Source organism: Amphiprion ocellaris, chromosome 4 (genome assembly GCF_022539595.1).
Source record: "Amphiprion ocellaris isolate individual 3 ecotype Okinawa chromosome 4, ASM2253959v1, whole genome shotgun sequence".
NCBI classification, from domain to species: domain Eukaryota; kingdom Metazoa; phylum Chordata; class Actinopteri; family Pomacentridae; genus Amphiprion; species Amphiprion ocellaris.
The window spans coordinates 10,487,492-10,500,742 of record NC_072769.1 but is presented as its reverse complement, the minus strand read 5'-3'; the positions used below and the strand labels follow the sequence as shown (position 1 = coordinate 10,500,742).

At 40.4% G+C, this 13,251-nt stretch overlaps 2 protein-coding genes across 3 annotated transcripts in view; both read right to left on the bottom strand.

Moving 5' to 3' along the window:
- Positions 1-3,846, bottom strand: part of LOC111576427 (E3 ubiquitin-protein ligase SMURF2-like) — a 60,382-nt gene extending 56,536 nt beyond the window's left edge. For both annotated transcript variants that reach the window (XM_023282096.3, XM_023282097.3), the window contains exon 1: positions 3,411-3,846. In XM_023282096.3, the coding sequence (XP_023137864.1) occupies positions 3,411-3,462 (52 nt within the window). In that variant the 5' untranslated portion in view covers positions 3,463-3,846. The remainder of the gene's footprint in view (positions 1-3,410) is intronic.
- Positions 3,847-5,078: 1,232 nt separating this feature from the next.
- On the bottom strand, positions 5,079-13,029 carry LOC111576425 (importin subunit alpha-1). Its single transcript, XM_023282092.3, has 11 exons — positions 12,993-13,029; positions 12,546-12,663; positions 12,307-12,453; positions 11,771-11,859; positions 11,239-11,507; positions 10,669-10,763; positions 9,470-9,733; positions 8,808-9,041; positions 8,076-8,258; positions 7,047-7,196; positions 5,079-5,302 (listed from the first exon to the last, which is right to left on the bottom strand). Exons 2-11 carry the CDS (start codon positions 12,639-12,641, stop codon positions 5,216-5,218), a joined length of 1,614 nt encoding a protein of 537 aa, XP_023137860.1. The 5' UTR covers positions 12,642-12,663; positions 12,993-13,029; the 3' UTR covers positions 5,079-5,215.
- Between the last annotated feature and the right edge of the window lie 222 nt (positions 13,030-13,251).

The window sequence follows — 13,251 nt, the reverse complement described above, 5'->3', positions numbered from 1 at the left end:
GCTGACAAACACAGATGTATTTTCTGAGAGCTGACATTGAATGCTGAGACAGTGCTCTCTGACAACGTCTCTGAAATGCACTCTGCACCGGTGGTAAAGTTGGGCCTGGAACAAGACTGGATCTTTATCTTAATCACCAGCTTCCTGGCTTTTCCCCCTTCAACAGACACACACAAGCACCAGCACCAGCATCAGCTTTCCCAAATGTTACAAAGAGAGGGACACACAAAGTATGACAGTAGATGAAAAATATACGTGCGGATTTCCTCGCTTGCCCGAGTGTCACACGCTCTCACAGAACAGGAAGAATCCTGAGATGATTCTTCCAGTTGTTCTCTGCTTGCTGTATGCCAACTGGAGTCTAATGGAGGAAATGGATCACATAGATAGATTCCCTCCCTCACAGAATAGTGCAGCCAAGAGGCCATATTTGAAACTGGCCAGATGAGATGGATTCATCTCTTTGTACATCTCATGTCATTCAGCTTAAAAAAAAAAAACTCATGGTTCCATCCAGTGAAGGAAAATGAGGGAAAACACCCTGCTCTTGCTCAGTTTCAGCAAATCACACTAACTTGAACTGCACAGGAGATGAGGAGGGTGGGGTGTAGGACTGCATTATTGCCGGCTCCCTGCAATGTTAGAAATAACAGCTCTCAAAATTCAAAGATTGCTCTCTTTTACACGTTTGGCAACAAGCTCTGCGGGGACACGATGACAGAACGCCTACCAGCAAACTCAAACTAGGTTTTTTTTTTTTTATTAATTTAAGCATCAAAGAGCAGCTGTCCCAGATAAATGTAAGGAGGAGTTAAGGAAAAAAAACAGCTTTTGTGAGAAACTTGAAGGTGCCATTTCAATGTAGAGTGGGATGACTAAACTATGCATGAATACAGTTTAAATCCAAAACCCGCAATGTGTGTAAGCCCACCCCACACAAATTCTAATCCACTGCTGTGACAAGAGGCGATCCCAGTGAAGGTGGCAAACTGTAACAATACAAATTCAGCTGCCTCTGTGACTCATATCTAGAAAAAGTTTCCCTTTGGAGGAAGAGCATTTTAAAAAAATAAAACCAGTTCAATTTTATATTACTGTGAGGAGCAATGAACCAACAAAGCCTGGCTGAAGCTGAGCTTCAATGGCATCAGCATCATTAATGCCACACAGTTTTTAAAAAACACTTTAACCTTTCAAGAATTACCAATCAAATACCTACTTGTGGCCAAAGAAGTAAAACAAGCAAGGTCACTGCATGGGTAACTTTACCCAGTCTGAAATAGATGCAAGCAGTATTAGTGACACAGCCTCTGCCAATGAATAATGCTTAATCAAGATGACAGGAAAAGTTTAAGGCTCATCATTTAATAAACAGGAACTGTCAAGCCATTTTTATGAACTTGGGAACTCATAATTATATAACAGAATGTAAAATGACTGGCACTGTGTGATAGAAAGCATTGTTTTGCTGTAATTTAATTAGCTTATATTAAGAGAACATGTATGGTGGCGAGCAGGAATGAAGACTGGGAAACAAATGAGACTGCAGATTTCATGTAGCAACATTCAAACAGTTCTTTTTACAATTCACCAAAAGCAATACAGACAAATCTTCTGGTTTTTAATCTGATTTCAAATGCAAATGTTAATGCCTTCGGGCACTGGGAGCTTGCTGATAACTGGAATCATAAATTGAGAACGAAACCCAATAAGATTTAATAATAAATAAATAAACCCACAACAATTAATAATGACAGTCATCCCAAATCCCTCTTTAGAACCAAGCTTGTTTAGCTAATTACTGTTCTCTCTGACAGAAAAAAACATGCAGGCCTAAGAAACCACAGGGCAGACAGAGTAAAACTGGACTGGTATGCAATGTTAGGTCTAAATACGCACAGTCTCAGACACATAAATCAAATGTGGCCACAACTAAACACACGTGTAAAGCAAGCAATGAATGCACAAGTCTAAAGGAAGACTTTGCATCACTGATCACCACTGTCTGAGCAGAAATTCTGGTCATTCTATATGCAATCTGAACCCCAATTTCTCTTTACCCAAAACACACACAAGCACTGTCGTCTCTGTAGTGAAGGACAGACAGAGAATGTGTCTATGATCGGGAAAGACTCTCTCTCTGAGGTTTCACATTCCTGGGATTCCGTCTGAAGACCACTGCAGCCCATTTAAAACCATTCCCCATATGGAGGGGAAAAAAGACCCAGGGAAGGCGAGCAGGAAGGACAACTGGCTACATCTTACAAAATTACTCTACCTTTCTGCACACTGCACTGCATGAGATATAATGTAACCCAAAGATATACCAGGATAAAACATGGATCGATGTATGTGCTGTGGGAAGTTATACAACACTGCTGTGACTCTTAAAAACAAGAATAGTAGTGATTTATCACCAAATACTGGTAAAAAAAAAAAAAAACAAAAAAAACATCTCGACACAATGGGACACTCCTAAATTCTCTGTTCAATCCTTCAGCTCTGCAGTCATATCTGCTGAACATCAACACATTACCATTTGATGTAGCTGTCACCAGAAGATGGGAATAAAAGGTGAAAATATGGTCCCGTCATAAATCCTTCTGTGCAAGGTAAAGATAAAATTCCACAAAGGCAATGTTTCCCCTTGCAAAGCCACAACACAGCTCTTCAGGGCAAAATTGAAAACAACTGCCTAATTACAAATGCATATACTATAAATAAAAGGGTGTATTACAACACAACGCATAGCATATTGGGAATTCGCTGCTATGTTGTCACATTATTTTACCTCGTAAGTACATCAAAGCCATTAGGAATTTCACCATCATTTGTGATAATGATGTTGGCTTATTTTATAAACACTGTTGTTATACGACTCCATAGCCACTATAAGAAAACACACAACACTTACCTCCTAAAATCCCCTTTGAAAGATCAATATCTTGATGATAGACAATTAAATATATGGTTTTATTGCCCTTACGCGTAGCTGAGAATAAAATAACCCATATAACACAACGGCGAAAGGCCACAGGAATAATAAAGTTCTAGATACTAATCTTAAATATTTGAACTTAGCTAATCTTCGTGATAAAACTGGTAACCAGGCAGAGGTAACGTTAGCCAGCGACGTTACCCCAACATAAACAACATTGTAGTCACAGCTAATGTCTGCTAACGAGCAAGGCTCATTGACTGCCTTTAAATGACGCTCCAAGATAAATTCTGTCATTTTTAAAGCAACTAAGCGCGTTTAAAATACACATAACATAGAATATAGGTCGAAAATTTAAATATCACACAAGGCACACACGCCAGAGCCCACCAGCACCACTTTACATGCTCGGCTAGCAGGCTAGCTTGCTAACGTTTCCGAGCGGCGCAGGAGGGGGTTTAAATTCGCTTACCTGTCAACCGCAGCTTTACTGGGCCATTTCTCCTAACTCCTTGGTTAGACATTCCCCCTCGTGTTCCAGCTTGACGAAAACTCACGAAAAAGCGTCTAATTCATGTGTCAACGTGTGAGTTCTTTTTTCAAATAGGTATCTCCCAAAACAATCCCTCTGCTAGCTCGGGGTTAGCTCGTAGTATCACCATAGCAAATCACGCTGACTGTGCACGCAACATAATGGAATCATAATCACATCCCAGGAACAACAACTCTGCACGTGAGCCCGTTTTCCGCAAAAAATATTACATTCCCAGACGCCGATCATGCCGCATGCCACGAGTACCGCCACGAATCAAGTGATCGGTTCGTCCTCCATCCGGACAGGCGTCCGCTCTGCCCGGTCTGTTGCTGCACTCCAGTCGGTGTCGGTGGTGGTAACGACTGAGCTACTGCAGTCACACGGGGTCAGGGAGGGAAAACACCACCACATCCGGCACGATCGTTCAAAATATACTCAGAATAACCATCCAGCTACTGGCAATACTGATCATTTTAACTGATTACACCGGCAGATGATCCGGTGATTTTATTGAAGGGAAATTGGCTGTTTACTCATCTTAATCTGGAGAGTTATGTGAAATTCATGCAGACATAAACGGGATCAACAGATTATGTGGGTCAGAATATATCGAGTATTGTAGCGATGCTGAGTACCAACACGAGATTAATACTGATATGAAAGAGAGATACTGTTATATGCAAAAAAAAAAAAAAAAAAAGCAATAAAACAATTTTGGGACTCAATTATCCATTGTTAAAGAGAAATGCTACAGCCACACAATTGTCTGACATATATGACAGATGAAAATTATATCATAATTTAAATTTATTTTAAATCAGGCCATTATACACTTGAGTCTCCTACATTCAGCCAAATAGCCCTAAGAAGTTTTTTTTTTTCTTAAGGTAAATTAATGTAGGACTATACTGTGGAAAATGTCTCTAGGTGTGATTCTGTTACTTATTCAACTATACACTGTTAAGTACTGTGAAGGTACCAAAACAGATTTCATTCATAAAAATAGTTTACAATTACTATAGACACAACATAGTTCCTATAACATGTAAACTCACTACACACATAGAGAATAATAACAGTGTCACCTAGTGGCCATAAAACACAGACTCAGGTCCCACTGCTTTATTTCCTACTAAGAACTGGCTCACCTAGATGTTATCGGTTATTCAAATGGAAAGACTGCGTCTGCACAAACCCACCAAACAGAACAGTTTTGAGAGAACTTGGGGACCCTTCTTGGCTAGTGTCAGGTGTGATGCCTGACTAAACTTTTCACATGGTACTTGCTTTACTTTAATTATTGCAACTATGTTTTCTCTAAGTATATTTATGTAATTGTATAACTGTCTGGCAGCCTCCCCTTTTGTTTTTGTTTTGTTTTGTTTTGTTTTACTCTTGGTTTGTTTTTCCTTTTCTTCCTCTTTTCTTTTATGTTCAATGGTTGCCCTGTTGTGGCATGTTTTGTAAAGTTAAAAACCTTAAATAAAGTATTTAAAAAAAATTTTAAAAAAAGAACTGGCTCACCTTATGTTCTCACCCAACACATCAAGCATGTTCGCAGCCTGTGTGTATACAGAAATGATTATCGACAACAACAACCAAAAATACGTAAGCATGAATACAATTTATTTACAAATATTTCTCAAAAACATGGATATTTTGTCTAAAAAAGTACAAAACCAAAAAAATCCACAATGTAAGAATTTTCTTTTTTTTATGTTACAATGAGCAAACTGGACGTGTTAAAACTGAAAAGTGCTTTGGTCTTCGGGGATCTGGAAGGAATAGCAGTCTCCGTTGGCCTCCGGAACTACAGACTCATCTTCGTTCTGAAAGATAAGAGAGCCAGGAAGAGAGAAGCATTAGAGGATTAGCCAAGTCATGGCATGTTTTGGGAATGGTCTCATGAATATGGATTAAGATGGATTCTGCAGAGAAGGAAAAAATGTGCGTCTGCTGTGAACTGGTTAATATTAAAAGGGAAATCACGTATAGTCACTCAATAACTCATAAGGACAAAGAAAGAACTAGTGTCAATCAAAAACAGTAAACTTTCATTTAGAAAAGAATTCAAATCCTCAATTCTGTGGTTTACAACAATCTTTTCACATAATTAGCAGCTTGTACATCTTCCTGTCTGAGTCTCTACAAACTTTGCACACTGCATTTTAGGCAGTTTATCTAATTAATCCACGCAGATCGTCAAATTTGTCTGACTGGATGGGAGGACCTGTGAACTTAAGATTTTCTGTGGGGTTTAAGTCTGGGCTTTGGTTGGGCCACTCAAGGACATTAAGAGACTTCTCCCAAAGCCACTACAGCGCTGTACTGGCTGTGTGCTTTGGAGAAGTATAGGGCTGAAATGTGAACCATCAACCTGGTCTCAAGTCTCTGCAGTCTGGAGGAGGTTCGTTTGAGGACCTCTCTATATTTGGCCACATTCATCCTTCTCTCTGTTCTGATCAGTTTCCCTGTTCCTGACACCGAGAAGCCTCCACACTGCAGATCTCAGAGTTAAAGTCGTACTGCACAAGAGCAGCTTTTTCTCACAAACTGTCTCCTCTGTAAACACTTACAAAGGACCTCACAATGAAACACTGCCTTCACCTACTTTTTGTAAATTAAATACATAGTATATAGTATATATAATTATATATAAGGGTGTGTACTAGTATATTGAAAAATCTCATTGTCACGGATTGTATTTCTAGGGTATGGTTTAGCTTTAAGTCTTTTCTATTTCTATTGTCTATAAGAGTCTTCTTTAGAATGTGTGCTTTTTTTTTTCAATGTTTGTTGGGAACAGCTCGCAGCTGTACAAAAACCCTAGTGTGTCAACATACACAAGGCCAACTAAAAAAAAATCTTGTATCATAGCAAGATGTTGCCACCACCGTGTTTCACTGTACAAATGATATTGGAAAGATGATGAGCAGTGCCTTGTGTTTACACAGCACTTGTAGTGTTGCCCAAAGAGATCAGTTTTTGTCTCATCAGACCAGAGAATGTTTTTCTTCGTGCTTACGCAGTTCTTTAAATGCCATTTGGCCAACTCCACGCAGGCTGTCATCGTCTAGCCAGTCTAGCATGAAGACCTGATTGATAGTCATCCTTTCGGCAGGTTCTCCCATCTCTGCAGAGGACTCCTGAAGCTCTGTTAGAGTCATTGTTGGGTCTATGGTCACCTCCATGAACAAGGACTTACATGCTTTGGTGCTCAGTTTGGCCACACTGATTGAGGCCACTGAGCTACTATAAACAGTCAAAGCTTGAGAACTGGTTTCATACCCTTACCAAATGTATCTAAGCCAGTCATAATATAACGCTTTACAGAGAGAGTTCCTTGAATTTCAGAACATGTTTTAGTCCTGACATGCAGTGTGAATAACTAAAGCACACAGTTGCTTGTGTGTACAACCTTATATGAAGGTTTTCGTCATTTGTGCTAAAAAGTGTTTACGTCATCTCAACCAGTCTTTAAAGTTCTCCTCCTAATCCACTTTGACTTACTAATCTACTCACATTCAACTAAATGGTTATTATGATGGAATGGCTGCTATGAACAACACTCACCTCTTCAGAGAAAAATCGGTCTATGATGTTGAGCGAGGCCTTGTAGACAGCTTCACTGTCATGGGACTGCAGCCCCTCAATCTTGTCCAGACCACCCAACTCCTCGATCATTAGACACAGTTTCTCAACTTCACCAGATTTGTATGCCATCTGTGTAGAAAATGAAAGAAGTCTGTAAGACCAACAGTTCTCTCACACAGGAGACAAAACTGTAACAGTAATCAGACTGTCAAAAACGTGCATCAGTCTCTGTAATGTGACTGAGATCAAATTCTTTATATCTATATGCAATACCAGACACTCTCAGTGTTCATTGTTTCCCAACAACATAAAACAAAATCATTTTTTTCTTTAATCAATTGAAATTGAAATTACCTTAATTCTTGCCGTTCTACTAATAATCTACCATGCACTAAGCCCCTAGAGCTTAGCTCATGACTCAGTCTCCAGAAACAGGCTGATTCTTTTACCTGCCAGAACTGTGGTTTTCTACAGTAGTCCTTGGTGTCCTTGAAGCAAACCCTGCCAATGTGTCTACATGTTTTTTCTAATTTACTTCAAATCAGGTACAAAAGTTCCAAATACTACTGCACACCAAATCGTTAAATGTCATCTACTAAATCTAGATAGAGACAATGTATATTTCTGAGTCGGAAAAGTGTATTTTGTGACCAGTTTCTTTCAGGTTTAATTAACAATTGTTCATTTCTGGTCATGCATGTCATCTCCATTTCGGCCTACTACAGTCTATAAACTTTGCTGAGGTGAACACATTCTTTAAAAGCCTATTACTACTGCCAACAAATTTCTAAAACATGCTTTGCCACTTTTTGTGATTTTCTTACTTTGCTGTGAAAATCAAGCTATAAAGACTTTAAAATTGCCATGGACCTCTTGTCTTTTTACATGTTAATTCAGCAAAGGCAATGCCAGTGTAACTCAGTCTTTCGGACTATATCATCAGTACTACAATCAAAAAGGAAGCAACAGAGGAAAAAAAATACTTCTGTGATTTTTTTGGTTATATACCTGTAAAATATTGTAGATTGCATCCAGTATAATCAAGATCACTTTGCTGTCCTTAGTTGTCAATAGTTTGAGCAGAGGCTCTAGCACATTGCAGTGGAGCAGGTAGGCCACCTGATCCACGGTTCCTCCACTGGTGTAATTGGTGACAGCCCAAACTGCCTCTTTCTGGGTCTTGTAGTCTCCCTAAACAGAAAAGCATTTGAGGTTTAAGGCCAGAGGAGAGTATAGAGCCATAATACTTAAGATGTGCTACATGAGCATTCATGATTAAATAAACCATAAAATCAGAAAAATGCCAGAACATCTCAGAATTTCACCAGTTCAAAAAATAAGGAAGTGATGCATAATGTGCAGCAGGCTGCAGAAAAGTTGGGAAAAAAGGAAGTAACTATGCAGGTCAGCATATACATTAATTACAGAAAGGTCAACTTTCACAAGCAATCTATAAAGCCCTTGAATGTCAGCAGTGGTAAAGCATGCATTTAGGAAATTAGGAGTTTTCTCACTATTCGATTTCAACAAAACTTTGGTCTCAGAAAATGTGGTGGAGCTCATGTGCTGCCCTGTAGCTGTCTATTGTTCAAAACCAGTAATTATGATGAGTATCACACAGACGACCATTTCTGTCACACTGATAAGTAAAATATAAACTGCCCAGTTACGATTCAGTAAATCTCATCAGTACTCTTGTAACAAGCCTGATATTTTTTCTGTCTGCTCCTGCGTTCTGACCTGTTGGAGGATCTCCACCAGGATGGGCATCAGGCCTGCATTGATAACTTCCTGAATCTGGGTGTTCTTGCCGGCAGTGATGTTGGACACTGTCCAGGCCGCTTCTTTCTGGATGTTGGGCTTGTGGTGGCGCAGTAAGTTGGGGAACATTGCCAGGGCACCTGCATTCAGCACACACTGGGTCTGCTCATCTGTCCCCGTCACAATGTTGCCAAGTGACCGCAGGGTTGGAGTCTAGGAGGTGAAGGAGAGAATGTTGATTATCTGAAGCCCTCACAAGTTAGAAATAAGAAAAAGGAGAGAGAGACGGTGCCACTAACAATACCGGTAATAACAGAATTAGCTTGACTTCATTTAAAATGGTTCACATCTCAGCAAACATCCACCAGCCATATTACTCTGTTGTGCAGGAGTAAAAGAAAAAAGTTTTAATAACCCTTAATTTGTTTTAGGAACAAAATAATTATGTAAGAAGTCAGTAACTGGAACAGAGAGACAGGAAGTGATTATTTTTAACTTCAGAAATATTCAGTACACAAATTGGAATTTTAAAAAAAAAAAAAAAAAAAAGTGTGTAATTAATATCATTGACAGTGCATTAACTCCACTTTCAAATGCTAGAGGTAGTAAAGTGAGTTTTTTTAAAGCTCAACACCACATACCACAATGGTGAGGTCCCCAGAGCCCAGAAGCTGCACTAAACGGGGCACCAGGCCAGCATGCACCACCACCTCGATCCTCTCGTTGGAGCTATCGGTCAGATAGGAAACAGCCCAACAGGTGTCAGCCAGGACCTGCCTGTCATCGTGGTGCAGGAGGCGTACCAGGGACGGGAGCAGCTGCTGCACCGCCTGCAAAGGAGGGGCTGGGTTCTTGTTCCGGCACAGATTGGAAAGCGTCCAGGTGAGGTTGCGCAGGTAGCCAGACTGGTATAGTGGGTTAAGAATCACGTGTTATTTAAGAACAAAGTGTGTGTGCATTATATATTGGTGTGCACTAGATTTATGTTTATTCAAAGAAAGCCTTCTGCAAACAGAAACTCAGTTTGCAAAAAAAAAATAAATAAAAAATCAGCATTTGAATGACAGTAATGTTAACATTACGCCCAGCAAATTTTAGAATGGCAGTGCAAGCACAATATGTGCTTTGAGGATTATCCCTGAGGCAGGGATGTCAAAATATCGATGTACACTTGCTGTGCACAGAAGGCTTACATCCTTCTACCAGAAATAAATAGCTTCACACCCAAACCACTTCTTTTTTGACACTGTCAATAAAACATGAAATTTATAGAGGCCTGGCTTTTGAGCTTTAATTATATAAACAAACAGTCATAAAAAAATAAATCCCCCCTAATGACAATAATGCAGTACTTAAGATTTTTGTGGGCAGCAAAGATGTAAACAGCTAATTACATCTCGCTACAATGACATAATTTGGAATTACAAGTCATAAGATAACAGTGTTATTCCTACACTAATCGCAATCACACATTTTAAAAAGTAAAATTTTTTAGTCCTGTTTTAAGAAGAAGGCATGACCATATCCCTGCTGCTACTTATGAAGAAGCTGATCATAAATACAAGTGAAAGTGCAACTAAAACGCTTGAAAGAGGAACTTGAATTTAAATGTGTAGACGTATGCACTCCCGACCACCTAAAGAGAGACTACTCTGTTCTGTAGACAATTAATAACACCAAAAAATGTCTTTGCATTTTGATCTCAGGTGTGAGCAGCAGTCTTTCTCAACTGGTTCAAGACAGTGCATCTATCTGGATGAAAGATACAAAAGAGCAATAGAACCATGAAAAGTAAGCGTGTCTCTTAAAGAAAGGAGCACAATATTTGATGTAATCTTACAGGAAATACGGACAGGTCAGGAGCTGCCAGCAAGGCTAGAAGTGGCAGGAGACCACCATGTTTGATCACAAGGTCTCTGTTATTGGATCCATCACCTAAAGTTAGAAGGAAAAAAAAATTACAGTCATCTAGTGTCGAACAGTGCAATTATAGAACATAAAAAACCCAGCAACTGAATTAAAACTACTTTAGTCTATGGTTGGTGGCAAAAATTAAAAATCATAGCTTGAGTTGTGAATTTCCCTGTGTTATTCTGTTACCATAATACGCAAGAGCCTTTACTGAGACAATAACTAAACAGGTTCTCACACAATGACAGTCAATGGCTTCCGTTTTAGCTTGCACAAATCATCTTTAGACAATGCATCCGCTGCATCAACAACACACTCAGCAGTTCTATGAGAGATGCATTTTACATGAATAAAATGCCCGCAGTATCACAGGTCAAAAACAACTCCAGACAACACATGGGTGACAGATATCAAAGCAAACCGACACTGTAACAGTGCATGATGCAGTAATGAAGCAAGAGAAGTACACAAGATTTTAAGTGTTGTCAGCCCACAGTACCTGCGATGTTTCCCAGGGCCCAGATGGCCTGCTCGCTGATGTGCTGGTGGGGTGATGTCACCAGGCTGATGAAGGCTGGAATGGCCCCCCCTTCCACTACAGCAGTGGTTTGGTCCGTGGTACCTGAAGCGATGTTAGTCAGGGCCCAGGCTGCCTCAAACTGGATCGGAGGGCATTCAGACAATGCCAGAAAACTAACAAACTTTGGGATGAGTCCAGTTGCAATGATGCTGTCAATGGGTGGCTGTTTTTCTCTGGAAAGGAGCTTTCTGCACATCAGGGGAAAAAAATCACAAAGGTAATTGTTGCTAGTGGATAAACTGATTGCTGCACATATCAATGACGTAATAACTGGCTAATAACAAGTTATATTCCGTTCAGCAGAATAAGCTTGAACCCTGAGAGAATTAATCCATATTTGTCTGGATTGTGCATAAGGATACAATCTGGCATTAATAACATGGGATAGAAAAGATTTCTTACATTAAGACTTTAAAATGCTTCAGTTAAAGTACTGTTTAAACTATCTTACCTGGCTGCCTGTGTTGCCCGAAGCTGTTGCTCTGGATTCTGGCTGTTCATGCCTCCTACTATCTCCTCCACAGAACAGAGCTGGGAAGGCTGCAGACACAGAAACAGAAGAGGATTAGTGGCCAGTAAACCTGGGTCAAAGAGCAGCTAAAGATATCCCTAAACATTCAGTGGAACATTCCTGGAACGTGTTTAGGTCAGAGATGCAGGATGCAGATCAACTGGTTAAATTAAACAACAAAAAACATGACACCCTGTTGCCACTGTTGTACATAAGAGCTACAGTGACTTTTCTTGAATCAACTGCGAAAAATTTGGAACTCAAGTGTGACGTCTTTCACACTGCTGTCAGACAAATATGCCTGCTCCACGATTATCACTGACCTTTGGCCATTTTGTGCGGAAATCAGCCTTCACGGTTCGGTTTGAGCAGACTTTCTCTGTGGTTTTTAGCTCATTCACAGCCAGAAACACTGGGAAAGCAGCTGTATTTACCTCAGCTGCGTCCTGTTTACTCTCTAATCAAGCTCGGACTACCTGTGCGTTGGGATCCTTCTCCTGCAGAGGGGACGTCGGCTCGTCGTCCAGACTTTGGACGTTTCTCCTCTTCAGGATCTGATCATCTTTCTTCGCCTTTCGGAGCTCCACATTGACTTCTGCTCTCCTGCGCCTCAGCTCCTGAAGCTGTCCACACACCATGAGATACAAGGCAGCAATTAGTGCGATTAGCTTGCTCGGTTAGTTTTCTGACGGTTGCAGTAAGTGGCAGAGCTTACACTGGCATCTTTCCCTTTGTTTTTGAACTGGCTGAGTCGAGCCCCGCTGTCGTTGCCAGCTGACATTCCTGACCGTTGCACAGTACGAGATTCCATTAAAAAACGTTAAGGACAATTCCTGTTGAAACAAGATAGTCAGGCGACACATTTTTAAACGGTTAAACTCTCAAAACTCCGATATTCGTTTACTTTGCGTGATCGCGTTAGCTGGTGGTAAGCTAGCTAACCGAACGGCAGCCTCAAAGCCGAGCCGGTTATCTAACACCATGTGGCCCAACACACACGAAGCTAGTCCAGTAAGTAAATACCACAAATCCGCAGAAAAGCATGGTAGTAAACGATTTTGCGTTCAAAGTACGAACAAATAATTCTAATTTAACGGTCAAAATTGCGAAAAAAATAGGTTAAAACCCTCATTTAACCACTGAGAAGAAGCAACATGCTTACCCTCCAGATCGCTTGTTTTTTTTCCACCAACAGAGACGTCGTGTACAAACCGCCCTGATTTTTTCTGACTTTTGATTGGTCCGTCGGACAACAAACCCCGCCCCGTTTCACAAGGTTAAAAAAACGTATCAAACAACAAGGCCGTTGTCAAAGGCAACCGCTGTCAGTATCGCGAGATGCCGCTCTCCTGCTTTGTCTAAAACACCCACTGTGCCGTGGGTAACTGTTCTTTATCTTAACTAAAACTTTGTCAATTTTT